The sequence below is a fragment of the Coenobita brevimanus genome, chromosome 77 (genome assembly GCF_032717465.1).
Source record: "Coenobita brevimanus isolate Jiangsu-jjx chromosome 77, ASM3271746v2, whole genome shotgun sequence".
NCBI classification, from domain to species: domain Eukaryota; kingdom Metazoa; phylum Arthropoda; class Malacostraca; order Decapoda; family Coenobitidae; genus Coenobita; species Coenobita brevimanus.
The window spans coordinates 5,969,404-5,985,584 of NC_137030.1; the positions used below are offsets into that span (position 1 = coordinate 5,969,404).

A 16,181-nucleotide genomic window follows, 5' to 3' on the forward strand; every position below is an offset into this window, starting at 1 on the left:
ACATCTTCTCTTGGTAAGGTATTTGAAACTTTAATTAATAAGCATATTGTTAAACATCTTGAATCCAACAACTTAATTAATGATAGACAATACGGTTTTCGCCACGAAAGATCCACCATTGACATACTCAATTTCTTAACTCATACCATCCATCAATCAATTGATCTTTTTGGAGAAACTCATGCAGTAGCTCTTGATATCTCTAAAGCTTTCGACAGAGTATGGCACCGTTCCCTGCTGTCCAAACTCCCTTGCTATGGACTAACGTCTTTTGTTCCTTTGATCTCTTCTTATCTTAGTGACAGGAAAATAAGAGTAAAAGTAGATGATGTATATTCGAATTTCCACTCAATTAACGCCGGCGTGCCACAGGGATCAGTTCTGGCGCCAACCCTATTTCTGGTTCATATTAATGATCTCTTATCTGTCACTCACAATCCCATTCACTCATATGCAGATGACTCAACACTACATAGTTCATTCACACTCAGACATCCATTTACAAAGTCTAACATCTCTACCTCTCAACTCAATACAGCCATCTCCATAAATCAAGATCTATCTACAATCAGTGAATGGGGACAAAACAACCTTGTCTCTTTTAATGCTAGTAAAACTAAATATATACAGTTTACTAATAGACAGATATTGCCAGATTCGTACATTACCTTCAGTGCTACTAATATTCCCATCTCCAAAAGTATTGAAATTCTTGGTGTCTCACTTAACAGTGCCCTCAGCTGGACCTCTCATGTCAGATCACTTGCTAAAACCGCCTCAAAGAAACTTGGATTATTGTACAGAGTCCGTAACTTCTTCGCCGATGAGCAGTTAGCTATAATTTATAAGAGTCATGTGCGCTCTCAGCTTGAATATTGCTCACCCTTGTGGAATGGTTGTGGAGAGGTTGCATTAAGACAACTAGACAAAATTCAGAATAAAGCTGTTAGAATCATTAACAACCCTGCCATTACATATAAACTACCTCCCCTGCAAGTAAGAAGGAATGTTGCCTCCCTTGCATTATTTTACAGATATTTTTTTGGCAAATGCTCTGACGAAGTTGCGTCCATGGTGCCACCTCTCCATGCCTTCCCTCGTGCTACACGGGCATCTGGTAGCGCTCATGACTGGAATGTCACTCAACCACATTGCAGAACTTCTGCCTATCAGAATTCTTTCATTCCCCGAACTGCATCTCTCTGGAACTCGCTTCCCCAGAGTTGTTTTCCTCCAAATTTCAACCTACAACTGTTCAAGTCTAACTGTTACAGATATTTTATGAACAGAGGACACCAGTAATCTGGTGTATGGATTATTTTTTTTCTCCATTTGTTTTTCCTTCCTCCATTCTGTTATTAAAAAAAAAAAAAAAAAAAAAAAAAAAAATGTATGCATGTACGTATATGTGTATCCGTTTGTCCGTGTATACCTGTATCTATTTATCTATCTACCTGTGTATCTATATCTATGTCGATCGAGTTTTTATCCAGTTGTTAGCAAGAGAGAGAGAGGGAGAGAGAGAGAGAGAGAGAGAGAGAGAGAGAGAGAGAGAGAGAGAGATTTACTGAAATTATCTCATAAATTGTGTTTGTAGATGATGTTGTTTTGGTGTCCACAGGGAGCTACAAAATTACCCTCCCTCCACCCCTTCACTGCGAGGGCGTCTAATTTACAGGGGGGGTCCAGAAATAGCGCCTCCCAGCCTTGTGTGTTGCGGGGACGGCACAGTCTGCTGATGTAGGAAGTCTGGACATTTTGGCTGTTCGTAAAATTAATCATCAACCAATCAGCTATTGACGAGAGAGAGAGAGAGAGAGAGAGGTAATGGAGTATGGGAAGGACATGATATAGGATCCTATTCTTGTCAGGTAAGGAACTACCCTAACACCTCTTCCTTAGCGATTTATTTTTGGACACGTCTAATTAATACATATCCTTCTGTATATTAAATCAGAGTATGACGATATTGGAAGGACTTACGGTGCACGGAATAGGACAGTAAGGTGTAATAAGCAAAATAAATCGCTCAGGAAAAGGTGTTAGGGAGCTTCCTTAACCTACGAGAATACCTTGATAACACATGAGCCGTACCCGGAACACACGAGGACTGGAAAGTGTTATATATGTGACCTAACCTGTATTTTTTTTCTTGTTATTTTTAGATGATTAAATTGTGCTTCGTAAAAATGTAATAAAAAAATCTTCCTAAATTATTAAAGGTTTGTGCTGTTTTTTTAATTTTCATTTATTTATTTATTTGCGTTTTTATATATTTATTTTTGTAGGTATTTATTTGTGGTTCATGTATTTATTTTTTTTATTTATTGTCACCACCAGATGATTTTATTCAGCTCAGAGGGGTTTATTTTATTTTTATTTATTTTTTATTTTTTGGTAGGGAAAGGATTACAGACATGCTTAATTGACCCCTCTGTTATCCTGAAGTCTTTTATTTTTATTCTTATTTTGTTATATATATTTTTTTATTTATTTTTGCTTCCGTCGACGGCTTATGAGTAGTGAAGGGGCTGGGAGAGAGAGAGAGAGAGAGAGAGAGAGAGAGAGAGAGAGAGAGAGGATAAGAATACTTCGTTAATCTCCTAAGCATTGTGTCAAATTTTTTCTCTTCTCTGGCACGCGATTTTTTTTTTTTTTTTTTTTTTTTTTTTACCTGGGGATGTGTTCCATTAATTTCTTGAATCCAGCTGACTTCCATTTTATTTTCCTGTCGGTACTATAGTCTATTCACTCTAATCTGGCCAAGAGTTTCGTCCTTTTGCAGCTTATTTCACATAGCTCAGTGGCAGAAAAAACTACGGTATGCTACAGCTCCACATCCTTTCCAGAGCACATATTCGTGACCAGCATCATGTCCTAGTGTTAATCTATCATTCTAACTCAGCATTCAAGGTGGGGAGGTGGCGGTTTTAGATCAGGTTAGAGTAAAAAGAGTATAGCTTCATATTGTAAAGCTGTTATTACAATTAGCATTCAAGATGGAGAGCTTTGGCCAAGTTAGGGTTAAAAGAGTATAGCAGATGATTTTACTCGACTTAGGAAAAGTCTCTTGTATTGAAAGGATTTATCAGAGGTATAGCTAACCCCTCCAGTGTAAAAAAAAAAAAAAATCCCACTAAGTTATATAAAATCGTCTGGAGATGGCAGGTATACAGTGAAAGAAGACAGTGGATCAATGAATGGGTTAAAATCAGTCTTTAAGCCTGACTAATTTCCTACTTCCATCTTGCAACTCCTGACGATTCTCTTCAGCTTAGGGAAATCCTTTGGTAATGAATGCCTTAGAATGAAAGCGTTAGATATCTTGCCAGTCTTCATGAGGTTCCTTAAGCATGACACAGTCTTACTCTCATCTTGCCACCACTAGATGATTGTATTCAGTTTAGAAAAATCTTCTGGCAATGAATGCGGTAGATGTCTTGGCAATTTTCATCCGGTCAACGCCTTCACGTGGTGGCATCTGTGAGTATACGGGTGGCAATGCTGCCGGGAAAAGCCGGTAACTTGAGGCACACGCGTCTACTTGATGTTTTTTTTATCCCCTGCCAGTCGAACAGGTCGGAGACTATAGGTGTGCGCTAGGTCAAGATTCTCTTGACCTAGGGTGTGCGCGGCTCCGTCAGTACGTCAGTACGTCCGTCAGTGCGTCCGCAGTTTTGTGTCCGCTCTGTAACTTCCACATGCATGGATAGATTTTGATATTACTCCACACAATTGTTCCCCATACCTTGACGGTGTGTCGCGCGCAGCAACCACCCATAATGTCACACTTGGGGCTCAAACAAGGTTAGGTGCTGTCAGACTTAACAACCATACCTACATTCGTGTCCGCTCTGTAACTTCCACGTGCATGGACAGATTTTGACAATTTCACACAATTGTTCCCCATACCATGACGGTGTGTCGCTGGCAACATCTGGCCATCTACTCCCAAGGTCAAGGACTTTACATACCAGTATTGTGTACACAGTCCACGAACGTATTTCTATCATACCCACATTGTATACACAGTACATATGTATGGTTATCATCCGGTAGGAGACTTTGTATTGCATGGCAATATTAAATCGACTTGCTGTCATTATTATTATTATTATTATTAATATTATTATTATTTTACTGTTTAACATAAGACCCAGTTCTCCCGGGAACGTTGTCACTGGAGGAAAAGCAGGAGTGCTTACAGTGATACAAAGCGATACATTCTGCGTGATTACCTCCGACAGCGTGGTTGGACGGAGATTATATTTCACCCATGTCTGTCTGTCTTTCTGTTTGTTTATCTGTCTGTGTGTTTGTGTACAAGACAAATCAAAAAATTATTTTCGGATTTCAGTTAAATGGTGGATAGGTGGGCAATGGGTCAAGGAAGAGATCGTTAGAGTTTGAGGTGGGTCCGGATGCAGGCATAAATCATAAATTTCATAGGCGTGGGCGGAGGTGTGCGCTGTCTGAGGTTTTATGGCAAGACAGACGTTACCGTAGAATTAATTATGTGACACGGTAAAAGAGAAACTATAGCAGTTAATCCTGTACTGTATTTTATTGGCGTAGGCAGAGGTATACCTTCTCGGATTGCTTTGTAGTGTTATATTTAGGCTTTACTTTCCCTGTGATCAAGGAACCTTTAAAATTGTGAGCCATAATAATCGTCTCACAGAAAACTAGTTCGTCACGTAAAAGAAAACGGGGTTTTTAAGGATGCCTAGGACGGTATTCTGGTGCAGTTACGAAGCTAACACCATTTCCTTAGCGATTTATTTTTGGATGTGGCTGGCAACTATAATTTTATACGTTATTCCCGAAGAGAATGGTAATATTAGAATTATTTAAACAACATGGAGGAGGATTGTAAGCGGCAGTACGCAATATAAATCGCATAGTAAGAGGTGTTTGGGAGCTTCCAGACCCAACGAGTATACAGGGCTCAAATATCAATACAACTTAGAGGCTACTTTGCATGTCAGTGTTTTTCCGTCAATTTCAGAATATTTCAGTATATATCAGAATGCAGCGAGTTAGGACGCTCTTGTATGGCAAAGATTTATTCCAAGACTTTAATAGAGAGAGAGGTAGTCAAGGAGGTTTATTTAATTTTCTGACTTTCCTGTTTGGTGTGTGTGTGTGTGTGTGTGTGTGTGTGTGTGTGTGTGTGTGTGTGTGTGTGTGTGTGTGTGTGTGTGTTTCGATTAATTGGTTGTTAGTCTGCTCCCTTTTTGTATGTGTGTGTGTGTGTGTGTGTGTGTGTGTGTGTGTGTGTGTGTGAGAGAGAGAGAGAGAGAGAGAGAGAGAGAGAGAGAGAGAGGAGAGAGAGAGAGAGAGAGGGAGGGAGGGAGAGGAAAGATTGTGTGTGTGTGTGTGTGTGTGTGTGTAAGAGAGAGAGAGAGAGAGAGAGAGAGGGAGGGAAGATTGTGTGTGTGTGTATATGTGAGTGAGGGGGGGAATGTGTTTTTTTATTTAGGGAAGTAGAAACCAGAGGACAGGAGCCTGCAAGATTATTCCCTCTAAGAAAAACAAAGACAAGATATCAGAGCCTGTGTGTGTGTGTGTGTGTGTGTGTGTGTGTGTGTGTGTTTTATCTACAAGCAGCAGAGTGCAGATGTTAAGTTTCCCGTAAGTTGAAAAAAATAATCTTTCGGAAGTTGAAAGAATATACTGAAGTTCATATATTACTTAAGTTATTATTATTATTGTTATTGTTATTATTATTATTGTTGTTGTTAATATTGTTATTGTAATTAGTAGTAGTAGTAGTAATAGTAGAAACAGTTTTAGTATTAGTATTAGTATCATTATCATCATCATTAGTTGTTGTAATAGAAGTAGCAGCAGCAGCAGTAGTAGTAGTAGTAATAGTAGTAGTAGTGGTAGTAGTAGTAGTAGTGGTGGTGGTAGTAGTAGTAGTAGTGGTGGTGGTAGTAGTAGTAGTAGTAGTAGTAGTTGTTGTATTACTTATTAACATATAGTCAGCACATTGAGACCGACCTAAATCCCTCTTAAATGTAGCCTACTTACTTTGATCATTTCTTTCATATCTCTCAAATACTCCTATGACCCACTCAGCTGAAGGAAATCGGCTGGGTTTAGTGGGAAGATCGTACTAGCTTTGTCCCTCCTTAGTAAAATAAAATAGCACTGAGGCAGCAGGAATAAGGAAGAAACTGGGAGGTACGTCTTTGACATTCGGAGTAGTCACGTGATTTCCTTTATCTTTGTGTTTACAGTAGCATGCATCGGAGTTCCCACGCTCAGAAGAAAAAGGCTGGATGTTTTTCTTAATATAAATAATCTTGCGGTGACTGGGAAGGTATGCAGGTGAAAATGGGTGAGAGAGAGAGAGAGAGAGAGAGAGAGAGAGAGAGAGATACGCAGCACTTTGCAGGAATGAAAAACCCTGAGGAAATTTCACGGGACTGGAAGAAAGTAGTAGTAATATGAAATAGCTAAATAATAAACTTACTCTATCCATGCTTCTTTTTATTTTATATATTCTTTATTTGTGTATTTATTTATTTACTTCCAGTCTATAAGGAAAAAAAACACGAATCCTGGTGTGGTTTCGTGTTCGTCAAGTACACTAAGTACTATGGAATACGAAGAACAAAACACGGCAATCAGTCTTCCTGTCTATGGGTAGGCCAGGCTGAGTTCCCCGTCAAAGACCCGAATTTTCCATACACAAAACTTATCTCGCCTGCTCTTTGACTCATTTAATGCTGTACTTTCCTCAACGCTTTCCAAGAACCTGTTCCTTTCACTGATAGCGTCGTTAGTGAAGAAATATTTGGTAACGTCCAGGTTGCACATGTCCTGATATTTTAAACTCTGTCCACGTGTTGACATATCGTGGACAAACATGAAAAAATTATCTATGTTACTTTTATCGAAGCTCTCTACTATTTTAAAACACATTAGATTCATCCATCAGTCGATATTTGGATAAGCATAAAAGTCAAGCTGTTTCAGTCTATCCTCTTAAAATTTATTACGGACTGAAGGAATCAATTTAGTTGCCCTATCGTGTACAGATTCTAATTTAACTATATTTTTGCATAAGTATGGGCCCAAAATTGAAGTATGTACTCCAGGTGCGGTCTTACCAATATTTTATGTATTGAGATAACGATGTCTGTACCTCCTTGGCTGCTTCACTACACTGTTTGGAGCGTTTTAGGTCTCTTAATGCTGTCTCTCTTATACTCTCTCTCTCTCTCAATAAAATCGTCCGGGGGCAGCAAGGACGAAAAATAAGCGACGTAATAGTAATGAAAAAAAAAAAATCCAGCATATTTTACCCATTAATTTCAGAGTTCCTCTATGGAGGGGGGGATTCTGCTGGAAGGGTCTTTATCGTACCGTCCTCCGCCTACTTGCTCATAGTCGTAGAAGTTCATATATTCGTACCCTTATTAATGTTTTTTTTTATGGACTCGAGGCACCAATGGAGTTAATCAAAAAACAGACCAAAAACCGCTACGAAAAAACATCCTGATACATATTGTGAGTTTGAGCTTTTTTTTTTTTTGTGGGTTTGTGAGAGACTGAGTGTGAGAGGGACGAGGTTTGGCATGTATTGGAGTGGTTAATGTAGTGGAGGTTTTGTGACGGACAGACAGACAGACAGACAGACAGAGAGGCTAAGGTTACGAGTATATATAACAAAGTGTATATGTTATCATGCATATGTTATCTTATCATCCGCTGTTTGCTTGAGACGGACGTACATACATACATATCTATACATACATACATAGTACATACATATATACATGCATAGATACATATATACATACATACACACAGACATCACACATACATACATACATACAAACTTACGTACATACATACAAACAAACATCCATCCATCCATCCATACATACATACATACATATACACAAACATCCATCCATCCATCAATCCATCCATCCATCCATCCATCCATACATACATACATACATACGTACATACACATACATACAGAGTTTATGGCGTCAAGAGAGAATGCCACACTGCTTGGATATTTTACCATTAACCCCTTCAGTTCGAGGCGTTATTTCAGTCGTGCTATGTCCAGGCGGTGTTAATTAGCTGAGGGAAGATTTTGCGACCAGGTGAGGTTAAATGTCGCCTTAATTAATATTCTCACTACAGGTGTGCCAGGAGGGGTTGGATGTCACCTTAATTAACGTTCTCTCTGCAGATGTCCAAAAGCTGAGTAAAATCGTCTGTTATTAGCAAGAATCAGCCGAGTTACAAAATATATATGTATCATAGTAAAGGGATGAACTTGTAAATACTGTAGGTATGCTTCTTTCTTTCATTCCTTTGCTTTTTTTTTTTTATTTTTTTTATACTTTCCACATTCCCAAGAAACGTTATTTTCGTCTTATCTTCCACCGCTGGCTTTCCTCAGGTTTTTATGCGATATACTGTACAATCCCAGGAATTTTTTATGTATGGAACAACTGCGTAATATTTGGTTTTATCATTAACGTGAACAAACTTGCTGGGAAGTATCCAATATATATATATATATATATATATATATATATATATATATATATATATATATATATATATATATATATATATATATATATATATAATATTAGGTGTATTTTGTTTTAATTATTTCTTTTGCTCTGTTGATGAAAGAAAATATGTTTTATATTATATATTATGCATTATCCGTCGACTGTGCTTTTTTTTGAGTGGGCGAAATGTGCTCTCTCTCTCTCTCTCTCTCTCTCTCTCACACACACACACACACACACACACACACACACCTATCAGAACATTAACACCTGCTCATGCTTTTCGAACGCATATATATATATATATATATATATATATATATATATATATATATATATATATATATTTATATATATATATATATCATGGTTTACACCTCAAGGTTTAATTTCTAACGTATTTTCAGTTTCCCCTCCCATCCACATTTTTCTTTCCGAGATTAAGTAAAAATAATAGTCCCCAGCAGGAGAGGCCTATCTCTGCCTACAGTAAGAGGATTCCAATATATTTATTTAGAATGCAAATGAAGGTGGCTTAAACATATTAGTTTATCATCATACTTTTCTGTTCCTTAAAAATATTAGGATAATATTTGATAAGTATAATTTAGGTTAGGTAAGGCTGGGTTAGATTGGGATAGCTAAGGTTTTGTAATGAAACGCACAGTTAATTTATTACATGTAATTTTGTGACAGACTGTCAACATCCCGTACTGTCAATTGGTAATTACTCTCCCTAACAGCCTTTATTCCCATTCACTGTAAGCTACGATAACCACTGATTTCAAGTAAATGTAGAAACAGGATAATGCCGGTTAAGCAAGCATCAACTCATCCAAAGTTGTGGCATGTGTGTCCCTGGGAACCTACACCAGTGTGTTTATGGTCTGCACTTCGTCTGAATTTATCAGAATAGGAAAAAAAAATGTTTTCAGATTTCCATTAGATTAGTGAACTATTATTTACACACCGTACTATACAATTAATACTTTAAATGCATGCAAATTTTAAATTTGCAATATACAAATGGAAACTTGTTGAATGAACATTTTTTTTCCCCTATTCTGATAAATTCAGACGAAGTGCAGACCATAAACACACTGGTGTAGGTTCCCAGGGACACACATGCCACAACTTTGGATGAGTTGATGCTTGCTTAACCGGCATTATCCTGTTTCTACATTTACTTGAAATCAGTGGTTATCGTAGCTTACAGTGAATGGGAATAAAGGCTGTTAGGGAGAGTAATTACCAATTGACAGTACGGGATGTTGACAGTCTGTCACAAAATTACATGTAATAAATTAACTGTGCGTTTCATTACAAAACCTTAGCTATCCCAATCTAACCCAGCCTTATCTAACCTAAATTATACTTATCAAATATTATCCTAATATTTTTAAGGAACAGAAAAGTATGATGATAAACTAATATGTTTAAGCCACCTTCATTTGCGTTCTAAATAAATATATTGAAATCCTCTTACTGTAGGCAGAGATGGGCCTCTCCTGCTGGGGACTATTATTTTTACTTGATCTCAGGAGGGGGGGGGGAAAGTGGATGGGAGGGGAAACTGAAAATATCTTAGAAATTAAACCTTGATGTGTAAACCATGATTGTTCTTAAATAATATAGATGTCACGTCACTGTGCACACCTTTTGTATACCCACGTTAATTTCGATAAGGTTAGATAGACTTGGCCCTCAGTCAGTCAAAAGAACTGCAGTATGACCCTAGGCAAGGTTTAAGTTTGACACCACTGATAGATAGATACATACATAGATAGGTAGATACATATGCATCGTCGTCATATTGCTTTAAAAAAATCCACGGTATAGTCGCTTGATAACTATGTAACGTAACTTTTCGTAACGGTGAGGTGCAGGAAGGTGATGCAAAACTGACAGATACGTTGTGGAAAGTACGTTGCTTCGTCAGGGGTGAAGGAGGTGACGTGGTGATTAGGCAAGAGTGTGTCACCTTGCACAAGACGACACCTGCATCATTTCCCGGGCCTCTCTCTCTCTCTCATGGTGATGGTAATGTTGATGATGATGATGGTGATGGTGGTGGTGGTGATAATAAGGATGATGATGATGATAATGATGACGATAATGGTGATGATAATGATGGCGGTGGTGATGATAGTGATGACGATAATGGTGATGATAATGATGGCGGTGGTGATGATAGTGATGATGATAATGGTGATGATAAGATGATTGTTTTTGTGTCTGTTGGTTCCGAGCCCTTTTTTTTGGGGGGGGGCATTTTTCGCCATGAAGTAATTTTTAAAGACCAAAAAAAAAAAAAAAAATCTGAGAAACAATTATTGAGACCGCAGGCCCAAGAATATGCAACGAGAGAGAGAGAGAGAGAGAGAGAGAGAGAGAGAGAGAGAGAGAGAGAGAGAGAGAATATTATGTAAGATGGAGGTAGACGAGAATAAGGGTAAAAATAGAGAGAGAGAGAGAGAGAGAGAGAGAGTCTGCTTGGTTACCTTAATGATAAGCGCTCCTAGGTGGGTATAAAACAAGCGAACCACACTGCCCCTCAGTCACATGTCACGAGGCGTCACTTCCTTCACATCTCTTCTACCCCCGCACACCCTAGCTATACCCTACCTGGTCCTACCCTACCCTACCTTACCCTACATTACCCTGCCCTACCCTACCCTGCCCTACCCTACCCATCCATCCCTACCCTAAACTAAGCACAGTCTTATTCGCCTAACCCTTCCTCTTCTAACTTACTCTAACTTATAAACTGTAACCTACCTTCGCTTTAATTCCACTGTCCTATCCTAACTAATCCTATCTAACCTAGCTCAACTAAACCTCTCCTATCCTGACATAACCTAAATAACCAATTCCACCTGTCCCTCATAATTACCCCTAACACACTAATCACCTGTTCCTACGTTTAACTACCCCAACAAGCATTTACGTGGACAATGAAGACACTCTTTCTTCTCTTGGCGCTCGTGGTGGTAAGTTCATGTAATTTATTTTTATAACTTCCCAATACGGTGGGAAGTTGTCTTATTTTTGTCAGTATTATTATTATTGTTATAGGGAAGATCTAAATCGCTGCCATTGATATACCGTCTGAGTTACAGCCTTCATTCCTTGCCATATTATAGTGTTGATTGGCCGCTTCATCTGACCAAATATCTTCCTGATCCCACTACCGGAACCCGCATAGGATCCGGAACAAAAGGGAACAAAAAGTGACCGTACAGCACAAGAACCACTTAAGTTTGAGGGCTGACATTTTGCTGACATATACCAGTTACATGGCCAGAATGCAGTGCCTAATAAAGTCCAGATCGCATCACTACTGTCTGAGATCGCCCATGGTCCAAAATTTTGGACTACTCCAAATGACAGAGAAGTCACCTGATTTTACATGAAAGAATAAAACTAGAGCCACCAAATATCGTGGACTTATAGATCATGATGACCTAAGGTGACATGCAGATCAGTGACCTTGACCTCAAGGTGAAGGTCATATGGACCCACAAATCTTTAAAAACGATCCCTTCATAACTCAGCTTCTGTTGAGGCTACAGAGAAATTAAAGTAGTATTGCTCTGCTGGGACTGACTGGTAAATACCGGTACCTGACCTAACCATGTGGCTTCTAAATGGCACAGGGAATGGCTACGGTAGGCATTGGGAAGATGTCAAAATTGTCCTTGGACGATTTTATATTTTTCTAGTTATTATTATTATTATTATTATTATTATTATTATTACTATTAGTATTTATTGGTGTTAGTATTATTGGTATTAGTATTAGTATTAGTAGTTACTTTTAGTAGTAGTAGCATGTCTGTATTTTAATTGATGAGTGGATGCTGTGTGTGTGTGTGTGTGTGTGTGTGTGTGTGTGCGTGTGTGTGTGTGAAAGGGAGCTGTTATGTGTTTCTGTGATAGTGCACAGTGTTGCCCAGTAATGCTTTACACAACTAAAGTTCCCGATAAATGAAACTGAGACTCACAATTTCCATCAAACCTCGATAACAAATGTTAACTTACCAATATGTCATTAGCTTTTGACAGTTTAGAGGCGGTGTAAAAGACCTGTAGACCGCAGTTGTATGTGTGATGGAAACAGTGTGGGCGGAACGTGTGTGAAGAGACAGACACACGCAACTGTATGAAATTTAACGAATGCATAGCGGAAATATCGAATCATCTGAAACACGCACGATTAGACATTGGGTTTTCAGTATGTTTCGCCAGTTGTAAATTTTCTGTAGACGGAACCTTAAGATTTTTTTTTTTTTCTGTACGTGTGTCAATAGATAATAGATGACACAGAACTCACCCCTTCCCTCCCATACCCCAGGCTGCGGAAAGCGCTACCACATGCACCAACACCAACGTCTGTGTACTGAGCTGCGACGGATGTGGCAATGGCGAGTTGGTACCCGACCCCGAGGATTGCCACAACTTTTACATGTGTCAGGGCGGGCTGCCAGACCCAAACCTGCCTCTCTATTGCGGTGAGGGGAAGCATTTTGACACCGCGGCTCGTGAGTGTGTGGACGGGGAAGACTGTAATGATTGCCCAGCCACAGATCAGTGCTACTATGAATGCATTGTGGGACCTGTTCCATACAGTTTCCACAGCTACCAGCACGACTGTATGATTTATTATGACTGCGATGCCGAAAGAACCGAGTCTTGTCCCACGGCAAACCCATTCTTCGACGGTACATCCTGCCAATCAGATGAACGCAAGTGCTGTTCATGTAAGCCATACTGCTCAGATGATCAAATTGGAACATCAGTTATTGACCCCGTGGACTGCAGCAAATACTGGCTCTGTACTGATGCTGGAAACCCGACTTATGGCAACAGCTGCCCTGATGGAGAGAACTTCGACGAGACCTCCCAAGATTGCTCCGAGTTACATGAATGCGCAACCAACTCCGGCTGTTATAATGTCGTGGATTCAGAGTACTGTATCGAGATATTTACCTGTGAAGATCATGGTACCTTCCCCAAATGCCTGTATGATTGTATATCAGAGTATTACTACTGTACGCAGGATGATATCGATAATAGGATAGAGCCTCATTCATGTGAGAATGGTTATGTGTTTGACCCAGTCTCCGGCTTGTGCATCCCTTCCAGTCAGTGTCCTTACAGTTATAACCTCCATGCTAATGCTAGTGTAATAAGTCACTGAATATCGTAGGTATTTAAACTGAGAGAGAGAGAGAAAGGGGGGGAGGGGGGTTAAAACTGGTGAGTGGATGGGATGGAGGGATCGCTGAGGAGTGTGAGAGGGAAGGTGGGTTGGAATTCCGCTGAATGGATACAAGGACCACACAGACTCATATTCGCGGCTGTTGAGGAAGCTCCCTAGCACCCCTGCCTCAGCGATTTATTTTTGGATATGGGTGGTTGATATCATGTTGTACGTAATTTATGCAGAGTATGACGACATTGGGAGGATTTATGTAACACAGAAGAGCACAGTAAGGTGTAATAAGCAAAATAAATCGCTTAAGAAATGTGTTAGGGGGCTTTTTTACTGGTGGTCCATCTTATCACTACGTACCCTGCATCATTCATTCATTTCCCTCTTACTTTACTATCCTTATCCTTCAGCATGTAGAATTAGATCTCGTAGTCATAGTCTACTCTGTAACAAGCAGCCTTGAAAGGACCATAAGATGTGTTCCTGTTTGCTTTCCATTGTATTTCTTTGTATATTCCCACCGCCACGCCCACGCCGGCAGACTGAGCAGTACCTACATCACAAAAGGATCAGTCAAGTTTCTACCGGCGTGTTATTTGCAGACCATCATGTATATTGGTAGGAAGATTTATAAGTGTGGTTAAAATAGAAAAAAAAAAGTGGAAGGTGGGAAAAAATACACAGACCACACAGACGTTGCGGTCCTCAGCACTACTAGGAAGTGTATTCTAGCCATCGTCTTTGGTATCCTTGTCATATTTTATTGTTTAGTCACTCTTGCAGGAGTTGCCTAGCATGGGCCAAATGGACGACTAAATTAATCCTCTTATGTTCTGATGTTCTTAAATAAAATCGCCTCATGTCAGCCAGACGCCTATGAGTTGAGTGGTTATTATTGATAGAAAGAATTGCACTTAATTTTTAGCTAAACAGGATAGCCCGTAACTCAAATGAAGTGTTTAGCATAGTTAGACAGACCAGTTATCATGTAAGCATTATAACCCTAACTCAAATGAAATGTTTTCCTTGTAATTTTTTTTCTCAACCTTTTGTTTTTGTGGTGATGGTAAAAAAATACAGGATAATTTAGCCATACACGGTGGTCCAAATATTGCATCCCCATGACTCATCTGTCAGTATTCTCCTAAATTATAGTGATTTCTTTTTTTCTTTTCTTTTTTTTTGAGTGAAAGACATTATCAAGTAACCAGCCAAACTGACCTGAGAAGTATGGTTGAAATCCATCTGTTCATTTTCCTTTATTTCAGGTAATTTTTATTTTTGGGAGGGAGCTGGCCCCCCGAAGAATCACTGCGGGTGTCACTCTCCTCAGATATTGCATTACGGATATGAAGTCATGGTACAATATATACTACGATATCAGAGCCATATTTGCCCTCCTTTTATTATTTCTGAGGATTTTTAGTGTGGCTAGGGACTCACACACACACACACACACACACACACACACACACACACACACACACACACACACACACACACACACACACACACACGGCCTGTGTATAACGCTACGGTATAGGGCGGGTTACCGAAAATGATACCATCTTGCTTGACAGGACTGATGATGATGATGATGATGATGATGATGACGCTTGTTCTGGGGGGTGAAGGAGTTAATGAAAAGTGGAAAGTGTGCAAATTTGGGGCTACAAGGAAGTTGAAAATATCAGCACTTTTCGGAGCATTACAACAAATCGCATTAAAACCAGAAAGTTATCGTGTGAAGGTAAACGTTGACAGAACAACAAATACTTCCAGTACGATGTTGTGCTTCGCCTTGGCAGTTAATAAGGAAAGTGCAGTATCGAAGACCGTCCATCTTTTCACGGTGTTTATGATATTCGGTATTATTTTCCTTCGTTACGGCTAAATCGAAGCAGAGAATTGTTCAGCAGGTAACTGGTATTACGTCAAATCAATTTTCACACCTTATCCACCTCAAACGTGATTGGTGCTGGTATTACGAACGTTATCGGTGTCAGTATTTTCAACTTGATGGTGGTATTACGAAAGGTGTCAATATTTTCAACTTCCTTGTAGTCCCCAAATTCGCAAGTAGTCAATTTCCGAAGCATTCCCTAAGCTAAAAAAAAAAAATAAAAAAAAATAAGTAAAAGTATCGTCTGAGGGTAGAAAAATGATCAAGAAAATACGTCACTGGATTTAAGGCATTAGATATATTCCACTCTGAGTATAGATTTGATAGCCTGTTCCCTGAGTATAGATCTGATAACCCGTTCCCGGAGGCTCAGCAGTCCTTCTACGTGTAGCATACCCTAGCACCTTTTCCTGAGCGCTTTATTTTTGGGTAAGGCTGGCTAACAGAGTTTTGTAAGTTATGTATGCAGAGTATGGTGACATTAAGATGCTTGAAGTCATTCGAAAGA

General features: G+C 39.3%; 1 protein-coding gene across 1 annotated transcript; it reads left to right on the top strand.

Annotated features, from left to right (window-relative positions):
* The first annotated feature begins 3,913 nt into the window (after positions 1-3,913).
* On the top strand, positions 3,914-13,755 carry LOC145408435 (peritrophin-48-like). Its single transcript, XM_080279163.1, has 2 exons — positions 3,914-4,000; positions 12,910-13,755. Exons 1-2 carry the CDS (start codon positions 3,914-3,916, stop codon positions 13,753-13,755), a joined length of 933 nt encoding a protein of 310 aa, XP_080135289.1.
* Positions 13,756-16,181: the final 2,426 nt, after the last annotated feature.

Bases quoted from the DNA above. Each gene is read 5' to 3' on its own strand.
- LOC145408435 (XM_080279163.1), top strand. From the start codon at position 3,914: ATGACGGTGTGTCGCTGGCAACATCTGGCCATCTACTCCCAAGGTCAA. The intron at 4,001-12,909 runs GTATTTCTATCA...CCCATACCCCAG, and splicing joins TGTGTACACAGTCCACGAAC to GCTGCGGAAAGCGCTACCAC.